General features: G+C 41.4%; 1 protein-coding gene across 1 annotated transcript in view; it reads left to right on the top strand.

Annotated features, from left to right (window-relative positions):
• Positions 1–21,689, top strand: part of LOXHD1 (lipoxygenase homology PLAT domains 1) — a 75,270-nt gene that overhangs the window by 5,416 nt on the left and 48,165 nt on the right. Inside the window, exons 6-16 of the mRNA XM_062600053.1 lie at positions 257–411; positions 1,733–1,866; positions 2,777–2,925; positions 4,184–4,288; positions 5,027–5,155; positions 5,883–6,047; positions 10,356–10,537; positions 13,414–13,530; positions 17,498–17,660; positions 19,862–20,016; positions 20,892–21,101. Coding sequence (XP_062456037.1) covers positions 257–411; positions 1,733–1,866; positions 2,777–2,925; positions 4,184–4,288; positions 5,027–5,155; positions 5,883–6,047; positions 10,356–10,537; positions 13,414–13,530; positions 17,498–17,660; positions 19,862–20,016; positions 20,892–21,101 — 1,664 coding nt within the window. The remainder of the gene's footprint in view (positions 1–256; positions 412–1,732; positions 1,867–2,776; positions 2,926–4,183; positions 4,289–5,026; positions 5,156–5,882; positions 6,048–10,355; positions 10,538–13,413; positions 13,531–17,497; positions 17,661–19,861; positions 20,017–20,891; positions 21,102–21,689) is intronic.

Below are 21,689 nucleotides of genomic sequence, written 5' to 3'. Positions count from 1 at the left end.
GAAGAAACGGACTGAAATGGGAATATGCTAGAGCACTGCTGCGGGTTTCACAAGGACTGGTCTGGAGAAGACCAGAAAGTACCTAGTAAGCTCCCAGAAGCCAAAACATTCCCAGTTTACCTCTTCCCTTTTTCTGCACTTGTGATATTAAAGCTTATAGCTGTGATTGCCTGCTGCACTGTTTCCCTGTCTCCTGCCTGCAAGACCCTCTGCCCACTTATTTCTTATATTATTATCTTTGCACTTTCACTTGCAGAGAACACCTATGAAGTACACGTTATTACTGGGAATGTGTGGGGGGCTGGGACTGACGCTAATGTCTTCTTGAACATCTATGGTGTGGGAAGAGGAGACACGGGTGAACGCCAGCTAAAAAGGTCCAGTTGCCTCGACAAGTTTGAAAAGGGCCAGGTAATGCATGAGCTCACGTCACTGGAGCAAAGAGGAAGCTGGCAGAGTTCTCTCTCAGTTCCCAAGCTGGTCATTCATTACTGTCTCTTCTCAGTAAGGCTTGGCTGCTTCTTCTGAGTTTGCAGCTCAGCTGTGTTTTATTTCTTAAATATATTATCTAAAGCAAAGTGCCTCAAAACATTTTCTGGAGGAAATTTGTTTGAATAATAAGCTCAACACTCTTCTGCACTGGAGCCACCTTTTGGGACTTCTTCCTGTAAGCATTCTGGTAATAACATTTCCTGCCAGGAATACTTGAAAGCCACAAACTTTAACAAACTTTAATATTGGAGAGCGTTTGTTAAGACAGTTCAAGTATGTCAGTATTTAGATTGCAAATATGGTTCTAAATGTTCTACTCAGCCAGTCAGGGGAAAAAAAGCAATATCACATGGTATGCTATAATTACATTATAATCCAATCCAATTAAATGACATGTCTTGTAGATTTAATATTTGCCATAAAAATGCTTATAAAATGCTTATGAACAATTAACAAGCAACCATTACTAGCAGAAATTATTCAAGGAATAATTTTGAATAACGAAAAATTACAGAAACAATAAGCAGCTGTGGAAAACTTGCAATCAGTAGAAAGAACCTAGGGCTGTTGAATAAGCTATTAGCTGTGATTTATGAGTTTGGCACTGAAGAAACTGCAACCTGTGCACAGTTCTTCATTCAGTGGGAAGAACTCCAAGCTGCAAGTGTAACGCCCTCTGCTCTTCGAAGCAGAAACCCAAAGTCTACCAACAAGTTAATCACATTAAGGTGTTTAGAGTGTTACGATAACAAGGCCATCCTGTCATGTTAATACTGCTAATGGATGAACCTCATGGTTGTGGGAAATGACAAAAGGGAAAAATCCTGTGGTTTAAAATAAAGCACATGGAGCTACACAGGAGAGTTTCCATAGAGTTAATACATTTGTGGTCAGTCCCAGACAGAGACTGTAAGGGAGAATGCTAACTCTGGACGGACTGAGATTTAGGAGAGGTGAGCTAAACCTAGAGGCAGCTGATGTGTGAATAAGGTAAAGAAAGAAGAGAAGGGCTGTGTGATTGTCACTGCCTTGCAGGAGCTAAGTGCAAGTGCTAATGGGAGAGCTCACAGCTCTGTAAATATATTAGTACATACAGCCCTAGGAAAACAAGGGACACTTACAGATACCCTTTGTTTTAATGGGAAATAAATTACCCTGGCCCAGCTACTACCTTCCCCCCCCTCCCCCGGCTGCCCTTATTTTGGGAAACCCACTCACTTGCCTTTTGTCTCCTGTACAGGAGGATGTGTTCACCATCAAGGCCATTGACCTAGGTGAGCTGAAGAAGCTGCGGATCCGCCACGACAACTCTGGTGGTAGCCCAAGCTGGTTCCTGGAGAGAGTAGAGATTGTTGATCTCAAGGAGAGCATCACGTGAGCAGCCTGTCACACCGCTTTCATGTGGTCAGAAATGGGGGCTCGTTCTCCTAAGGAGCCTGCAAAAACACAGGAAGGCAGAGGAGATGCAGAAAGGCATAACTGTACCTCCTCACTAACTCAAAGTGATTGTGCATCCTTTGGGAGTCTTGTGATAACTGTGCTGTTAAATTGAGTATAGGATCGCCCTCAGGTACCTCTGTGTGCGGTTTTGCTGTCCCAACATCCCCGAAGTTTAGAAAGCAGCAGTTTTTGGAAGGAAAATTTAGCTTTTCCTCCAGTTTTCCTGGGAGATGCTCTCCATCCTGAAGAGCTCCCTTCACAGAATCTGCACCCACAAGCCTCCTGAGGCACCTGACCTCCCACCTTGTGTTTTGTCCCTACACAAAGAGTTGCACCAAGGCCAAGTCCTGATCCAAGCAAACTCTCATGAATTTCACAGGTGGCTGAGGGAGCAAGTCTGGGCTGTTAAAACCTTAAATGCAAGATTGCCTTGGAGCTGTAACGTGCTTGAAGTCACATGCTTAAAGCTGCAATGCTTTGGTGGGTGGAACTGTTTGTAAGGTCCTCAGGATGGGTCTGCTGTTTGTAAACGTGCCACCTGGGAGACTGGAGTTTCTCCTGGGTTATTTAACTTCTCTTGGAACTGAAAACTAAAAAGGGTCGGGTATATGGGGCTCACAGGTCACTAGGAGCGCTTGTCAATAAGTGCTCACTAACTTATTTCTGGGTAAAGTTCACACAAAAAATACCAAAACCCAAGGACGAAAGCAAATGTATTGTTTAGCTTTGAGTAGTCTCTCTCTCTCTCTTTTTTTTTTTTAAGTATCCTTTGATTTGTGCTTATTTATGTCATTAAAGCCATGAAGTCCTGTGTAAGTGTTGGGTGCTGCTGTCATTCTTGTAGGTATTATTTTCCATGCCAACGGTGGTTAGCAGTTGAGGAAGATGACGGTCAGATTGTCAGGGAGCTGGTCCCAGTGGATGAAGCGTTTGTAAAGAAAGATTCTGAAAAAGATGGCCAGTCTCTTGCAACGCTGGGCCTGGAACAAAAAGGTTTATGTTAGTCTTGTACTTCTTCCAGTATGGGGTTGAAAAGAAATGGAGTTAGTAATGCTAATGGCATTAGCCATTAAAGTTCACTGGGCTATAATTTTCCCCATATCATGAAGATCTCAGGTGTGAATGAAGTGTGAAGTGTGATGTCAGCCAGCGAGGGGTGGACACTCCTCATTTTTAGGTGATTTAATCATCTTGCAAGATTGGACCCAAGTGCAAAAGCTAGGAAAATGGCTTACACATTTGGTCATCATCTTTTGCAGAGCAGTTTGTGGAATGCGTATTAGTCTGAAATGCATATCAGTCAATAAAATCCAAGTCATAAATCCCAGCTATTTGATGATGTTGAACATTTGGACATGAAACTGAGCAGAGAACAAACATTATCAGGGAAAGGGAAGGGACCTAAATCTGTCTTGCTTTCTATCTTGCTGCTTAGATCTGCCATCCTCTGAAACAACTTTGTGCCTCTTGCTCCTGGGTCTGATGCTGCAAGGTGCTGAGTGCCCAACACTTCTACTGGCTTCAGTGGCAGTGAAAGGTCTTAAACTCTCCCTTAACAGCTTCTACAGTAGGCTTTTGAATACATAAATAATTTACAGAAATGCTGGATAGTCAGCAGTTCACTTCAGGAGGAACTGCTGGATGAACAGTGTCTTGGAAAGACATACTTGTGCCTACATACGGCAGCATGATACTATTTTGGAAATTTTGAGTAGGCTTTTGTTGGGCAGTCAAGATTATACTAGAATTTTCTGTAATTTTTATGTGTGCTGCACTTTCTAGATGATGATGTTACAGGAACCTCCCTAATGATGCTATTGTGAAGGATGTGCTTGTGAACATGAACGATATATGTCAAAGTGCATATACTTTCTGATATGTGGTATATGCGCTTATATTATTTGGTGCCACTAGAATAAAGATTTTTCTTTTTTAAATTAAATAGTATTGAAGGCAGAGGCATCTTTGAGGAGCCTTCAAGATTCTCAGGAAGCAAATAGGAAGTCTGAGCACATTTCTTGTCTGTAGAGTGTAGAGATGCATGTACTGCATGACTGGAGCAAGAGAGGACTGTGCAACCAGATAGCCCAGCTCAACCCTTAAACCATCACAGCATGAGCCAAGAATCAGAGATTACAGTATGGCTGTTACCTATCAAAATAAAACTCAAACCAAACACATGTATGGAAAGAAAAGTAGAATTAATTTCTGCTCAGACCTCACACTCTTAAATTGATACTGTATTTGACAGCTAAATCAACGACGTACATTGTGAAAGTGAAAACTGGGGACAAGAAGAATGCTGGGACAGATGCCAATGTCTTCATCATTCTCTATGGAAGTAAAGATGATACAGGTATGGCTGCTATGTGATGGGAAGGGATGGGACCTGACGGTCAGATATAACTGCCTGAACAGGCTGGGCAGTTTCCTTTTGTTCCTCAAGACCTGCTCCTCCTTCCTTTTTAGGACAACCACATGGTCTTGCTATCTCCACGTACATCGTGGTAGCTGGGAACGTATGATCAGCTGCTGTAAATCGCTGTCAAACTTTGAGACACTGATTTGCACCAACTGCCGATCTAAAGGCTTTAATTTCAATTATAGAAACAGCGCAGTTGAGGAGGACTGCATCCCTGAGTGGTGAATGGGGTGAATGATTTGCTTTCCTCAGCAATGAATCAGCGTGCTCCTGCAATCCAGCCCTGCGCTGCCTTTCTGAGTGGCCCAGAAGTATTTAATCAGCTGAAGAGCAAATCCTCTTGGAAACAGCCAGTTGTGTGTGTGGTGACTGTGGTGACTGTGAGAGTGGCAGTGAATTAATGGATTTTCCTTACCTGTAACAGCAACTGCAACAGTGCTGGCTCTGTGGCCCTGCCAGTGCATCACTCAAGAAGGAGATATATGTATTTTGGGCCAAGGATGCTGCTACAGCTGTAGATCTAGGATTCAGAGTGAGGGAGGGACAAAGCTAAGATCTTGAAGTGAAAAGCCATTTCTTTACATTTTAGCCACTTCACTCATTCCATTGGTGACATTTCCAAAGCATTTATTTCATACACTAAAAAAATGTCTATTTACATCGCTACAACAGGGATCGTCAGCCTAAAGGCCTCAAAGACTAACAAGAACAAATTCGAGCGTGGGAAAGTAGATGAGTTTACAGTAGAGTCTGTGGACATTGGAGACCTGAAAAAGATCAAGATAGGCCATGACAGCAAAGGTAACATGACCTGCTTTGTTATGTGGTTTTCCTAGTGCTGTACGAGAGAGTGTTCCTCCAAAATCCTAAAGATGACTTAACCTTTTGGTGACAGATCCTTGGCTGTTGTAGTCACTAACACTGCTGCTAATGCCATTGCCCTGACTATGGCAGTAAGAGCACAGTGGTGGCAACTGCAGGTAGCTTTGTCTTGCTACAAGAGACTTGTAAATTTTGCAAGTGCTTTTCTGGAGAGAATTCTTGTATGTATCAAAACCTGGCAGCTTTGGGGGTTCCATGTAGGGTCTATAGACTTGAAATTACAGTCTCATTTATTTATTAATGGTTTTGTTGTTTCTATCATCAAGTGCTAGCTGCCTTTTTCTAGACATAGGTGTGGCTCTTCTACAGACAGTGGAAGAGGTGATAGGACATATGGATTCCTTCCCTATGGGGCATGAAGGGACATCTTTGTTGGTAACTTCTCTGTCTTATTACGAGAGCAAATTAATCCAAGTGACGGTGTAATTATCCCTTCCGCATGCACATCTGTAGTCTCTTGCAAATACAAATATAAAGCACATTAGTTCAGCCCTGAAGAGTCACTATCATCTTTATGATTTCTACTCTATTCTTCCATTGGCAAAAGAGAGTAAGATTTATTTCTCAGAGACCTGGAGCACAAAGATTCATTTGTTGTTGTCTGTGCAAGCTTTGTGGGTTAATCCCTGTATCCCTCCTGCTACAGGTAGTTCAACTGGCTGGTTCCTGGAGTGGGTGGAAATCGATGCCCCATCCCTGGGACGGTGCCTCAAGTTCCCTTGTGGCCGTTGGCTGGATAAATCAGAGGATGATGGAGCCATTGAGAGAATTATCTTCCCTGCAGAACTGCAGACAACGGAATATATCCCATGTGAGCAGAATGCCATTTCCCCAGGATACACCCATCATTACAGAAGATAAAACTCCATGAACTATAGACTTTATATAGGTTTTATAGACTTGGCTTCTCCCTGGAATTTGCTCTGAGAAATTTATAAATATATCCCATGCCAATTACTCCTATTACTACGAGAAAGTTCCTCCGGGTGCTCTAGGCTCACATTTCCTTCCTCAATGTGTTATATTTGCTAAATTGGAGAGTAGTTAGAAACCAGATGGCTATCTGTGATTGTCCTTTTGCTCCCTCTTGCACTACCTTCTCCAAGTCCTTTGTCCATTCCTGAGCTGGCTTCCTTGTCTCCTCTTTCCCCTTTGATTCTGCTCCATTCTAATATTTATGTTTCTGTTGTTAGAGCAGACACTTGTGGTCTTTCTTGCAAGCTAATTCTCCTTGGTTCCCCAATGCCATTGGCACTATGCATCCCTCTCTTGCTGAATGATCCTCTTCCAGAATTTCTTAAATATTGTGCTTTTCTGACAGTCTCTCTGTTTTGGCATTCTCCATTTTTTCCTTTATCTTCGCTTCATTCCCTTCTAAATTAATATTTGGTATAAACCCAATGTTTTTGAGGGCTCTTTCTGAATGCTAAGTTGATAATTTTCAAGTCTGCCACGACACCCCAAGCTTCTCTGTTCAGGCAAATTATTTTGCTGTCTCCAGGACATCAAGAATCAGATAAAATAGTTTTCTTGAAATAAATTACTTAAAACATTGTTTTTTATTATTCTTAAGCCTTCCCTTTCCCTTGTTTATGTGTACCTTCATGAATGTGTATAGGGAACTCACAGCCCAGGGACTATATCTGACTCCTGACTCCCTGGCCTGCCTTGTTTCAAGTCGTTGGCAAATTCTTCCTCGCCCGCCTTCAGGGGACTATCAAAATTGTCTCTTCCCTTCATTAAGTAAGATGCCACGATGGTGAGGGCCAGGTCTAGGACTCAAGAGTTGAGTTGAGTCCCACCCTAGACCCTACCAGATGCTTCCTGTGGGCAAGTGGTAAGTTAGTCACACCATCACACTTAAGGACCTAGAGCCTGAAATCCTCAAATAGCTGATAGAAAAATATGTCTCCTGTTTTCATCATATTTCTCAGTATATGATGCATGGACTATATCAAGAACCTTACCTCCTAAAGTCCCCTGTTTAGATATCAAAAGTTAGAGCCTATACCTCCCTCTGCTGCCCAATCTCTCTTCTTCTGCCTCAGTTTCCTGCTTTATAAGTAGTTGTAAGAATAACTGTGTAGAAGACCGTCAGCTGCTTTGCTGCTCCTCCTCCTTCTTCTTTACTGCAGACACACTGGTTAATACTGAAGGTCTCCTACACACTAGCTGGCCTACCTGGCCTACCCTCCAGTCTCCAGATCCTCACACCCAGCAGTCTGTAAACTAAAATCATCTCTCTTTTCTGGTGATTTGCCATTGATCTCTCTTTGTGCCTCCCTCAGGTTTTGATCAAGGCATTATTTATTTCTTAGTGTGTCTTGCTTTCTTTCTCTGAAATCTCTGGAGCAGAAGAACGGGTGTTCTTTGCTGCCTTCTGCACTTTCTTGTGCTAGAAGACACAACAGTCTTCTGTTGAAAGAAGACTGAAAGAAGAAATTGCCTGGAAGTGAATATGTTCACAAGAGCCAATATTACTCACAGAGCTTGCATGTGCTTCTCATTAGGCTTTTCCCTGTGTGTTATCCCAGTTAATATGTATTTTGGTGCATATGTGAGCTATAGCATTTATTAATGCCTCAGTATATCACAGGATGTAAGAGTTTCTGAAATGCCATGCCTCTGAGTACGCAGTGTGTGTAAACCTGATTTTTGCCAGCAGTCAGGTGTTTCTGGCAAATAGGTTTGCACTAGCTTCTATTTCAGCTTAGGTTGTTTCTCCAGTTAAACTGCTCCCATCATGCTACTTACTGTACTCTAGTTTCCTAATTATTGACCTGATGGTTTCAGTTTGCCAGAGGTAACTAAGATGGTCTGATGACTTTTTATGATGACTTGCACCAGAATTGTTTCGCTAGGAACAGATGATGAAAACATGCCATCGACATCCCAATTAAAATCATGCCTGTGGAGATGCAATTTTAAAAGTACCATGTAAATGAAATGGGAGTCTGACAGCTGAAAGTTGTGCTGCTAGTGACCTTGTTATGGTGGTACTTTGCTGATTCAGTTCCAGCTGATGTTAAAATTCAAGCAAGCACCACAGACTTCAGCGGAGGAGATCATTTTTAATTCAAAGTGCATAGCATGTGATTTTGGTTTCCTTTTTTTTTTTTTTTTTTTCTTTCCTTACATATCGGAGAAACTATTCCAGTTTACCTGCAGCACAGTAGAGTGGATTACACTGGGGCTGGGCACAAAGAATATTAAGTACCTTCAGGCTTACTCTCTGTAGAAGAAAACTTCTTCATCGCGGTTCTCCTGAGAGCTGTGTTTAGAGAGCCTGGATTTTAATGAATGATTAGCCTCTGATATGCATAATCAGAGTTACTCCAGCAGCAACAGATACGGTGCCAGAAACAGTCCCTCTACCTTACCAGAGATGCTGAATCTGAAATAAAGCTCAAAGCACTGTGTGTAAAGAATAGCAAAGATGACTAAAGCGACTGCAGCGTAGGAGGGTGCAGGAGAGAAGCAGCTGAAAAGGATTGGAGCGAGGGACAGGAAATGAGGGGGAATTTCTTCACTATGAGAGTGATGGAGCACTGGAACAGGCTGCCCAGGGAGTTATGGAGTCTCCTCTGGAGATCTTCAAGGCCCGCCTGGATGCAACCCTGTCTAACATGCTCTAGGTGAGCCTGCTGAGCAGGGAGGTTGGACTAGATGATCTCCAGAGGTCCCTTCCAACCTTACTGATTCTGTGATTCTATGGTGGAAGCTGAGTAGGCAGTGTATGGGAGAGGGGTGGCAGGGGATGGTTCCTGGTCAAATTCTGTGCTCATGGGTAGCGGTGTGGAGCACAGAGATTTTTGTCTGGATGAGGTAAAGAGAAGTCCCTGCCATAAATGAGTGGTGCCCATCTCACCTCTCATTTTTCTTCTACGGATTTCAGAAAAGAATTAGAAGAGAGAAGGGTAAGATTCAATTTACCAACTGACACGCCTAACTTTACATATCTTCATGACAGCAAAGTGTTTAATCTCCCATTATCAGCAATGGATATTTGGTTATTCTCAGACAGCGGATTTGGAGAATGTTTCAGCTAACTCTGCAGAAGATGCCCCCATATGCTCCTCTGACTCATTCTCCAAACCCCATTGACTTTAGTGGTTATAGCTCAACTGACTGTAATGGAGATTTACATACATGTCAGATGTGCAGGCATCCAAACACAGGTTTCCTACTCTGTGAGCCAAATGCTGTCTCACTTTGGAGACTGAGGTGGGAAATGACTTGACTAAGGATATTCAGCAAATTGGTAGCAGAGCCCAGAGCAGAACCTCGATCTGATTCCTGAGTGAGGCTTGTTATTCCAGGATCATGCTCCAATAGGACACTGCATTGAGAAGCTGTTAAAATAGAAAAGGACATGAGGACACACAACATTTTTGGGCATTGGGGCATTCTGGAGGAACCAAATGAACACAGTAAGGAAGTACATAAGGGCTTAATCCTTGTTGTCCTGCATTCAGAACTGATCTAGCAGTATTTTACCTGGTATGCCTTGCTCTTAAGGACTATATGCTGTCGGAGCAGAATGTGGTACCATGAGAACACCAGATCAAAGTGTGTCTAGCAGAGGGTTTTATTTCTTTTCCTTGAGATTGATTTCTGTCACTTGCTCAGTGATGAAAGTAATAGTGAAATTTTTACCAACAAGGCTATCTTGAATATTTATATACTGCCTCCGGTTGGTTTAGCTTCATCTGTCAGCCTGGTTGCCCAAAAATTTGTGAATTTGTGGTTTGTTTTAAGACTTGAGCTGTTGAAGTAAATCCTATTTCAATAAATTTAGGTGGCAGGTATAAATACACTGAGCATTTTCTGATCCAATGATTGAACTCAAAATTTCAGTAAATGAACATGGATCTAGGTCAGTTGGCTATGTAGGGTTAAATAAAATTTCTCTGAATTTTTATAGGAGTGACCAAAATCAGAATCTGACTTGCAGCATGATAACCCTTATAACCACAGGTGTGATTTCTTCCCCATCTTCTTTAACCGTTGAGTTTTGTAAACCAGATTTTGTTTCATTATAGTGTTCTTAGGAGTGTTGATCCACTGCTTACAGACTTTTGTTGGTTTTGTTTTTATTTTCTGGCATTTCCTGAATCAGTTGTCCCTTATGAGATCACGGTGTACACCAGCGATATCTTTGGAGCAGGCACAGATGCAGATGTCTTCATTGTTCTCTATGGAAGCGACGGGATCTGTACTCAGCAGAAATCCCTGTGCCTCAACAAGAGAGAGCAAAGGATGTATTTTGAAAGGAACTCGGTGAACCAGTTCATTGTGGAGGTAAAATCAAAGTTGCTTCTTGCTTTTATCTTAGAGCGGAGGTTGCCCTAAGGGGATTCGGAAGACAAAATGGAGTGAAGCGGAAAATCTTCCTCTTTTAGGGAAAGCTGTTCATCTTTTGGAACTGAACGGGGTGGTCTGCTCTTGGATCTTGGGTTCAGATCTCTGTTTTCGAACAGACTTAATGGGTTCTGGAGCAAATATTTTCTCACTGAGCTTCAGTTAGTAGCAACTCAAAATTATTGTCACACAGTGTCCCTGTGGCCTAACATCCTGTCAAGTTTTGCAAGGACTGGTGCAAGCTTACCATGGAGCTGAGATGTCCTAACACATGGATATGGAGACTTGCGCTTCCATGCAGAGCTGAAATGCGCTTTGGAAGGTCCACATGTAGGAGAGTTTACCTCTTTCATTTCCTAGACCATACTTGATCTTTAGATAAAGAGAGGGTCTTAGTCTGTGTGGCTCCTGGATTTAATGTCTCCTTCTGCTTCACACCCTTATGTGCATGTGCGTTTGCTTTCTTCACAGTTCACAATATTTTTAAAGGCAGTACGAACCAAATATTTGTGATATTGCCTTCATTTAAGGTCACCAAGCGTCATTTCATGGTACAGTTTCAGAAGATCTTGTTGAAAGGCCTGGTTCACAGTGCTTACTACTGCTGCAATACTTCATTTGAGGTGGATGCTTTGTTCATTGTTTGAATTCGGTGGCAACCTCTGTCTTCTTGGACAGATACTGCTACTCGGTGTAGACGCTGTGATTTTTGACTATCTGGGGCTATATTTTTGAAAGACCTTATCAAGTGTTTCCTGAAGCACATACCTATGGAGGTAGTAAACCTGTGCATATAGGTCAGGGTGCTCAGCTACACCTGCAGGCCTCAGCAATTCCTATTCATAATAAATTCCTGTCGCTGAGAATTTGTGAGAAGTGAAAATACAGCAGTCCTGCTCTGGCCTACTCTTTCGGTACTGCTTGACGCCCCCCCCTTCCTCCCTGGGTGCTGCCGACTTCGCTGAGCGCCTTGCAAGCTGCTTGTGTTTTAAGTTTGGTTTGTTTTTGTAAAATAATTGAAGGGAAATATTAAAATAAACTTTTTAACAAGTTAAAATACTTCCAGCCCACAAGAGCATGAATCATAAAATGAAGCCCCAGTGTGATTCCTTAGAAACCAGGAATAAAACTTAATTTGGTGGGGTTTCCACAGAGACTTTCATGACAGAAGTTGCAGTTATCCATAGGTATAAATCTTAAACTGTTATTGTTGTTTCTTTATTTCCTAAGATTTATTTTGGTTTTGATAGATTCTGAAACACCAGTACTTTTCTGAGATGTAGCAAGTGGAAATGCAGTTTGCTCTCTAGATTTATAACATCATATTAACCTGTCCTCAAACTTCATTTTTTCTTCATCAATTCCTCTTGCTGCAGGAAGGGGGATAAAGCAAAATATATTCTTCTCTCACCTACTTGTGTCGAGCCATAATTTGGAGTTCAGTAGACCTTGAAAACAATTTGGGGATCTCAGGAAATACAGGCTGAGAATTGCCTTTTGTCTTAGTGCTTTTATTACCCTGCATTTTGTATTTGTGAAAGAGGCACAGAAAGTTAGAGATGGGTCTCAGCTATGCTCCCAAGTGATGATTTGCAGAAGATGCCTATAGCAGGGCAAAAAAACCCACCCCTTTTTAAACAAGAATATTACTGCTATGTATTGATTGAAAGCCTCACTGAAAGATGAATGTCTGGACAGGGCAGGAATAACATAATTTCTCCATGTGTATATTTGTGTACCTGCATGAATTTCTGAAGTGAATTTGGAACATTTAATTATTTTGTAGTTGATGTTGATGCTGTCTAAAGTCAGGGCAGGCTCTGTGAAACCAAGTCAGATCTGCTGGAGTGGGAATTTGCATATATGATCAGCCCTATTGAGTGCAGGAGTCTCCTGAAATCACCAATGTCTTTGCTTTAGGATGTGGCAGTTTTGTCAGCTGAGAAGTGAAGAAGGGAGTAGTGTCCAGTGGTATAAATTGAGAAGTTCATTTTTTCAAAGTTTGCAGGAATGAATCAAGCCTGTGTGGACAGGAAGACAGCTGAGCGTGCTTCTCCTATGTGCAAAGGAGTTTTGCAACCAGCTTTGGATTTTTAAAGCCCAAGTGTACAAAAGCTTGCATGAAAATAATCAAAAGACTACGTAAGGGCAAATGCTATTTTTCCTGTTGAAGCCTTTGGAAGAGAGGTGGCTTAAAAGTAATGAAATAGTGATGAGTTACTCAAGTAATAAGATGAGGCATAAAAAGTAATAGCCACTTCCAAAGATACTGATGTCATTGACTTGCTCAGAACGGCACTTGGATTCTGTGGCAGAGCAAAACCGAGACTATAAAATGCCAGGCTGTGAATACTGCACTTTGGTCGCAAAGCTGTTCTTCCGATATTATAACTGTGCACAACCATCTAACCATACAATTGTTTAAAAAGGAGGGGTATATAAAAAGAAAATTCAAGATGCAGCAAATTACCTCCACCTAAAAATTACCTCCACTTTCACTGCTACAAAGAAGCTTGAGATGCAGGACAGCTGCCGTGTAGCTGAATCCACCTCCTGCTGTGGGTAAGCTGTGCAGTGCAACACAAAACTTTCTCTGTTTTTCAGATAGACATTCAAGAGGTCCATTAGCTAAATACAAGTTAGGGCATAAGTAGTGCTGTTTGTAGTGATGTTGTCAGCATAATGTTTGCTCCCCCTGGGACTGCGAATGGGAGATAAGCTAAAAAAAAAAAAAAAAAAGTCTTTTAAGTCACCTGTTGTTCATGCTGTAATTTTTCTTTCTTTCTTTCTTTCTTTTTTTTTTTTTCTTCCTGTAGCTGGAGGATGTTGGTGACATTATTGAAAAGATTCGCATAGGACACAAGGGTGGAGGACTGAATTCTGGGTGGCATTTGGATCGTGTGGCGATTCGGAGGCTGTTACCAAATGGCAAGGTAGGCTGTGAATCATGGCACTCTGGAATATATTTCCATTGGCAGCTGCTTCCAATTCCCAAAGCAGATCTTCAGTATACAAAACTTGATTAACAGTGAAAAATGACTCCCTAAAGGACAATGCACACTAATGAACCCGCTAGAGCTTGGAGATCTGGAGACAAGCATTTGTTATTGTGTTTTATTCTTCAAATGTTCATTATAAGACTATGCAATCGTTATTTCCGAAAAGTGCTTTTGTCATTGTACCTGTTGATTGGAATAAATGTATTTCCTCCTGGCAGTGGCTGGGAGCAAGGCACTAATGCTATTACTCAGCCTTTTTGATGTCTTTGCTACTGTTCATCTTTGGTGTGAAGCAGCAATCTGCATGCTGGAATTGAAGGCAGTGTTGTCATGGCTGGCTTGATGGACTGAGCCCCCAGAAATAAGTCCCTTAATTCTGGAAGGATAAATACAGGGAGTCAATACAATTAGAGCAAGCAAAATATCCATCAGTGCAAGTCCCTGAATCAGTTATATAAAACCCATCAAGTTAGGTCCTAGGATTTTGGTTGCACATGTCAACAGGATTAAGCCAAAGCGGCCAAATTAGTCATGTTTATCCTACCCACATAAGAAGCTCTTCCTTGTCCCTGTTTTAGGGTGTTGGCTATAGTGACAGGAACGAGCCTGGCTGCAGGTAAATGAAAGCTCAGAATAAAATCACCTCTTCAGAACTGGTTTAGGATTGGAGGAGTAGTTGTATTTGGGAACAGCTAGGCTCTCTCTTCTGATTCATCTTTTCTCCTCTTATTCTGAGATGATTTCAGCTTTCACCCATGCTGACAGAACTTCTCCACCCTCATTGCTCAGGTCTACCACTTCCTCAGATGGCTTCTGACATCTAACGTTGGTGAATCCACAGCTTGCTGAGGTGTGGTGAACCTATTTCATTTCTTGCGTCTTCCTTCAAAATTTCAGGGATAGGCTTTACTCTCTTTGCCTCACTGAATTGCTTAAAGGTCTGCCTTGGACCTTCCTCATCGTATTCAAGGCTGTATCCTCCTGTACAAGTTTCTACACTAGTAAATATCTTTTGCTTGTTTCTGATGATAACGTTTTTGCCGGTCCACTATTGTCAGACCTGTTATCTGCCTATTGACTCACCCTCATCTCGTACAGCTTGGTTAGGTTACAGAACAAGATGATACTGTTGTTGGTGATATTGCTATTGGTCATGGGGGGAAGGATGATGATGAGGATCTGCAAAGGCATGGAAACCAAGGGAAAAGAGATTCCTGGGCTGCCTGACTTCTTTCTACAGCCACATTTGACTGAGCACTTTGGGCAGCTCCCAGAGTTCAGTGTTGGGTCCTCTGCCATCAGCCCAGAAGTGGGCTTGGGGCTGTGCTGCTGCACAGTCATTGAAGCAATTTCTGAAGGACAGATAGTGAGAAATGTGGGAAGCTAGAGGAAGGGAGGAAAACTATGAACACCTTAAAATGGAGAGATTTACAATTCTGCTGATCTTTTGATTATGACATGGGAAAAAAAAGAAGAAAGCAGAGCACTGCACGATGCTGCTGATCAGCCGCAGGATATTATGACCTGCTACAGGGTAGCAATATGCTGCCAACTCTTCTAAAAGCTGTGCTACCTGATTAGACTGTTAAGATGTGTCTAGATGTATCTGTAATGCTGAAAAAGAAAAATGAGGTCAGTAACTTTTCAGATTAAATTGAAAGCACTTGGGTAGCAAACTTGAATTGTTGCATGCCAATAAAGCTCTGTCTAGGCATGCCAATTATATCTGATAATTATATTTCATTTGTCACAACTTGGAGAAGGGCAAAGCACTGACTTTTAGCAGTCTCTCATACCCTGCCTATAGCTTAGGGCCAGAGTCAAACTCTAATGAAGCAAATTCTGTTCCTAGCTACAAGAGGATTTTACTGTGGGTAACACAAAATAGTGCACTTTACGTCACTTAAATATTAATGCAATCACAGACAAGGAAACTCCAATAAAAACTGTGACAATGACACAGTGATTAACAGTAATGACACAATTAACTCTTACAGCAACTCTACATTATCCCCTATTGTGCAGGCACTTGAGTCCCTAGATATGCCATTACTAAATAAACAGTGTTCATATCAGTGGCACATACAACCAACATTACCAACATTAAGGAGCTGTTAAAAGCTTCAGTGAGAGATGGGGCTGAAGAGGAGTCTCTAATGGGAGGAGAGAGTTTCAGCACTGAAGCATATTGCTGTGGAGAGCCTCTCGCTTCCCAGGCTGCAGGGGGGAGGAAGATAACCAGTGCAATTGCTGTTCATCTGCCTGGCATACAAAGAGATAATATAGGTTACATGGTCAGAAATGAGGAAGCAGAAGTTGTGGAGTGATCAGTCATTAGGTGTTTATACAGAACAAATAACCCCTGAAGGCAAAATACTTACAATCATCTAAAGAACTGTTTTGTACCATCACACTCCAAATGACCTTATGGTGTTACATTCTGTAAATCTGGGGTTAGATAACAGCAATACAGAGAACACGTAAAAAGAAAATTGTGTGTTTGACAGCAAAAGAGTTGGCCAGCTGGGGTTCAAAGGATGGTTCTGCTGCAAACATAAGCAAGTCATCTAAAGCCTTTATCTGAAAAGGCCTGTATCTCCAGTAGATCACCTTTTCTGGGATCTGTGCTCCGTGGTATGGTGTCTGGTTCATACCATGTAAGCAGTGACTGCAATGGGCTGCTGGTCTTAGGTGCACAACCAACTTCACCCCAGTGACTGCGACAGTGAAGGCAAGATCCAGCAACTCAGGATAGTACGGTGTGATGCTATACAGTGACATCAATATATGAGATCTATTTCCTTTTTTAATTATATATCAACCTTTAAATATTCAAATAACAAAAAGAAGGGGGCCCTGCATTAGTTTGATGAGTAATTATATGCAAGTAATTAAGGTGGCTGGTTTTTTTATGGATGTTTACATAAAGGCAGTGGTATGTGGAGTTCTGGAGACAGCAGAAAGCCTCTCTGCTGCTTAAGGAGAGAAACGCTGAAGTTGTCAGTAAGGGAAAGGCCGTTTTTTTTCTTCGTTTGCTTGGTTACTGTGAGCTTAAAATTAGTGTTTTTCTTTCAGACTTGTGGGTTCTGCAAGTTCCATGATGACTCATGCCCATTTCTTTATGGAGACATAGCCTGAGGTGGCCAACACACAGAGCCTCCTGCCTCTTACCAGTTTGAAGGCCTTAAAGTAGTCTATTCTTAACGAGCAGTCTGGGATTGATTTTATTTACTAAGCAGAAAACACATGCTCTATTGTTTTTTCTCCTTTGATGATAGAAATCATATTTGTTTCCACCAAAGTAAAGTCAAAACAAAGGATCAAAAATTAAATCAGTATTCTTCTCCTCTGAATACACCTATGGGAATTGCCTGGAAACAAGCTTGAGAATTATAGGGCAAATTCTTGAAGCATGGACTCAGAAAAAAACGCCTACTGACTTCAAAGGGAATGGTGTCTGAATAAAAGAGGGATCGTCGAGTCTCAATAAACCATGGCTTCAGCAGGAACTGCACAGTCCTGATTAAAAATTTGCAGGATCAAAAACTGGAACCCGCTGAAATGAGAAAGGGCGAAGTCTGTTGGGTCGTTTAGCCAATCTCACTTACCCACTGAGAATGTCTTCCTCTGTTCGATGCTTTTTTTCCAACTCTCCAAATGTCTCTTGTACTCTGAGTGATGGAAATATTCTGTCACGTAAAGATATACTCTACTCTGCTCTGTCCCGTGCCTCTGTAGCTTGGTTGTTGCCGTGCATACTGTTTCAAGTCTGCATATGCGTACACAGCATACATACATGAACTGAAATTTCTTGTTTGCATATCAAAGGGCGCTCAAAGAAGAAATTCTGAGGGGCGATCACCTTGTTTTGAAGAGCTTCTCTCTGTTGTGTTTACTTCAGGGTTCGGAAACTGTCACATTTCCATGTGAAAGATGGCTTGCAAAGTCTGAAGATGATGGCGAGATCATCAGAGAGCTGGTACCATCTGATATTTTTACTGAAAAACTCATGAAGGACGGGACTCTAAAGCAGATAGAAGAAGAAGTTGAAGATCCATTAGAAGGTAATATAAACCCAGGAGTATGTAGAGACCTATTCACTCAATCTTTTAGAGAAAAGCATGGTCCAAACAGATGCAATGCTAGTACCACCTGTTCACATTTATTTCACTTTCCATTTTCTGGCCTCTGACACCTGAAGCACTTCCAAGAAGTTTTGGCCTAAGCTCCTTGCTTCCCTATATGCCTAGCTGTTTCTAACTTTTTCCTCTAGGACCTTCTTTTTCCTCCCTGAGCTCCTTCTGCCTTTGAGAGAAATTGTGAACCTTCTTACATCCTGGGAAGAACAAGTCGAATTCAGCTGCCATCTTCATTCATGGTCCTTGCATCTGGTAACAAGATGATTCAACAGAGAAAATCATTCATTTCTATGGTTCTTTTCTCTCAGAATCTGATTTGCATTTACAGTACACCATTGACAGGGTGGAATTTATATGAATTTTAAGTGTTTTCCATTGCCAGGGAAGTGAAAATGTGCTTTGCTGTAAAGGAGAATTGAGCCTTCACAGAGTGCCTCTAGCAGAGGAAGGTATGCTCTTTCCTCTATTAGGAACCACGTGGTAGCTCATGTGAGACCTTTTCCCAGGGAGAGAGAAGCAGTTTTCATAACAGTAAGTGGCAAAACTGCTAGATGCCTATGCAATATTTTCTTTAACGTCCTGACTCATGTCACTTTACCTTGCATTTGTTACTGAGTGTAAACCAGCATACCTAGCTCATTTTTCCTTCTAATGGCAAAGCCTTAAAATAAGTTTTGCAAACTGTGGAGTAGGGTTTCTGGTTAACTGAAGGCTTCTTTTGGCTAGGATCTAGGTCTAAGTTTGGGAAATCCTCTTTTAGATATAAATAATTTGGGACAGAAACATTCTATATCTCTATGAGTTCTCAAACATTTTAGGCACTAACACAATGTAAATGACAGCAAGAGAAACTCCAGCTTATGTTATTATAATGATGGTCTTTCTTTTACTTAGTAGACTTCGTTTTAGTCCTGCAGGTCTCCAGAACTGGCAAGCAAAGATGAAAGAGGAGTTAACTGATTAAGCAGAATACACACATTGCTTCCTTCATTACTATTATAGCAGTTGTCTCTCAAGTGCAAAACCATAACTCAGCAGTTACGGTACAGCAGTTAAAGAAATAATGAGAAGAGGCAAACCAGAAAACCTGGAATTGCACCTAGCTTGATGAATAGCATCAAATGATAATTCTTATACTTTTCTTAGAGAAATCAATGGAAGTCCTTCATGGATTGCCAAGCACATTAGGCCATATTCTATGGAGAGGGCTAGGTATGGAAGAGACAATACAGGTGTTTTCTTTGATAATATTCATGTAGAGAGAAGAATAACAACATCTGTAGCACACTTCCATAGCTAAGGCTTTGTGCCTCTTCTTCATTTATTTTGCGCTGGGATTTGCAAGGAGATGTTCTCTAAGGCTCGTCTGCCACCAGGGTAATCAGAGCGTTTCATGGTCCTAATTGTTTTCCAGGCAAGGATGCTTTCAGTTACTGTTTGTTTTCCCTGTGTAACTGGTACAAGAGCAGCAATATAAAAATAGGAATATTTAGCAGGTTTAGTAAAGCACATTACCAAAGATTTGATGGAGGTTTATTGAATCATCATTGAGCAAGCTAAACAGAAAGGGTACTTAAACAGTACAGCTCCAATACTTCCTTAATTAAATACTGTCTAAGCAAAAGGATTCAGCAACCTGTTCTCTTTCTGTTTTAGGAATCTATACAGATACATGCCATTAACTCCAGTAGTAATTGCACATCTGAATCCCTGGAGTTTGTTTATGGAAGATGGAGTATTAAGAATTCACAACACTGAATCACTTGTTCTCAAATGTAGGTCCCTTGAGCCTCAGGATGAAAAGGTGCTGAGTTCCCTCACCTCTCATTGACTTCACATCCAGTAATAACTGTAATGACTCTTTGCATTTTTAATTATACGCTATGTGATCAAAGCAATATTTAGACATTGATTGGATGTAGAAAAGGAAAGTCAGCAAACTTCAGTCCAGTGGTTCCCTAACCTTGTAGTTGTCATTAGAAGCCTGGAAGGATAAAGGTTAGCCCTCAAGAGCTGAATGATGAGTAGAATGATTAGGAACCATTTTCTTTGGTAAATTCAGTATCTAATGCAGACCTTGATAATCCACCTGCTCAGGAATTGCATGTCTTCATTTCTTTCTGCAGTTCACACATACAAGATAAGTGTGTTCACTGGAGATATCTATGGTGCCGGGACAGATGCTAATGTTTTCCTAAATATCTATGGAGATCTGGGGGACACAGGAGAGAGAAAACTCAGCAAATCTGAGACAAACTTCAACAAGTTTGAAAGAGCACAGGTACAAATGCAATGGATTTATAACACTTTCCATTTTGCAGTCCTTAACTTGACAAGTACATGACTGTCTTTACAGGCTGAGTTTTCCTGCGAGAGATGAATTGATTGATTCCATTTATGATGTTCATTACCTCTTAAAATGCTATCTATAGTTTGTCAGCTGTGTATTATGACAGACAGGTACTGTGCCAAATGGGTAGATCTTTCTTTCTGTGAAGTTACTGATACAGAGATGAATTCTGAGCGTACATAGACAATTTTTTTTTCCATACAAACCAGCTTGAATTTTTTAGTTGAAGGTATGAAAGCACAAAAAACATGAAGTCTTTCATTCCCATAGACTCTATGCAATTGATTTTCACATACATAGTATATACTCTAATTCATCTCAGAGCATGATAAATGAATGCATCTTAAGCTGTGACTGTGTTTGACAAAATGGCTCTAAAACTGGCACCCTGTGGTCAATCCATGAATCAAATTCATAGTTTCTTACGGTGCTTCTCAGATATAACGATGGCAAAGATTGTCTTATCCAGATTGTCTCTACAAAGCTAAGTGGATTAAAAAAATTGAACTTTTTGACTTAAAAATCAGGAGGTAGAATGCCAGGAATTCAACATTCTAATTGTTTGTAAAGGCAGCATTTTGTGCAGCCCCTTTCATAGGAGAAGCAAGACTTAGAGCGCACCCCTGCAACACAGTTTTAATACGCAGAGATGCCTGCATAACCTGTTGCAAAGCTCTTAATCAAACGCTGTCTGACGAGACTGGATTTAAAAACGCGTTGTGCTCCATATCGTCATATGCTTTTGTCTGGTAGATGATCTATTGAGAGTTCATTAACTGAACCAATTGCCATTGAACACCTTGTAGGAGGATACATTTACAATGCAGGCTGTGGACCTTGGCATTATATACAAGATCAAGATTCGCCATGACAATACGATGTTCAGTCCTGACTGGTTCCTGGAAAAAGTAGAAATCCTGGACGAGGACACGGAAGAATCATTCGTGTTCCTGTGTGAACGCTGGCTCTCTAAAAAGAAGGAGGACAAAAAGATAGAGCGAACGTTTTATGAACAGGTACAGTGATCCCAACTAATGACTACTGATAAAAACAAAAAACAGAGCTTTCATGCAGTGGAAGCCCAAGACAGCCCAGTAGAGACTTAACAATTTTCACTTGTTTGGAATCAATTTGTGACTTTCAGAAAAGTACCCAAAGTATGGCCCATCTCAGCCCAGCATCACTAGGTCTGCACTTTGCAGTCTCAATAGAAAAATCAAAGGTTGCAAGTAAAAATCTTCAGCTAAAAGCCAAAGCAAAGCCATGCTGATGCACAGTAGAAAATTTTGCCCTGCTGCCATCCTCGCTGTGCCTGCAACACACGTTGGTTCTCAAGCCAAAATATTGTGCCCTTTGACCTCACCTTCACTGTACTGGGTGGGCTTTCTCTTCTCAGCTCCTTTTTCCACCCAAGCCAAATATCGAAAGTCTAGTTCATCTGTCACCAATCAAAGCACAGAATGTTTTTTAATGAAATGTCCTTTTTACTTGTGCATTCTCTATTGCTTTATTAGGCTGCCATAACTAATTGGAATTCAAGGTACATGCGCTAATTAAAATTAGCAAACAAGATTAATAGACCTCTCCTGTTTCTATCAGTGAGG

The sequence above is a fragment of the Rhea pennata genome, chromosome Z (genome assembly GCF_028389875.1).
Source record: "Rhea pennata isolate bPtePen1 chromosome Z, bPtePen1.pri, whole genome shotgun sequence".
NCBI lineage: Eukaryota > Metazoa > Chordata > Aves > Rheiformes > Rheidae > Rhea > Rhea pennata.
This window is presented reverse-complemented; position numbering and strand designations above follow the sequence as displayed.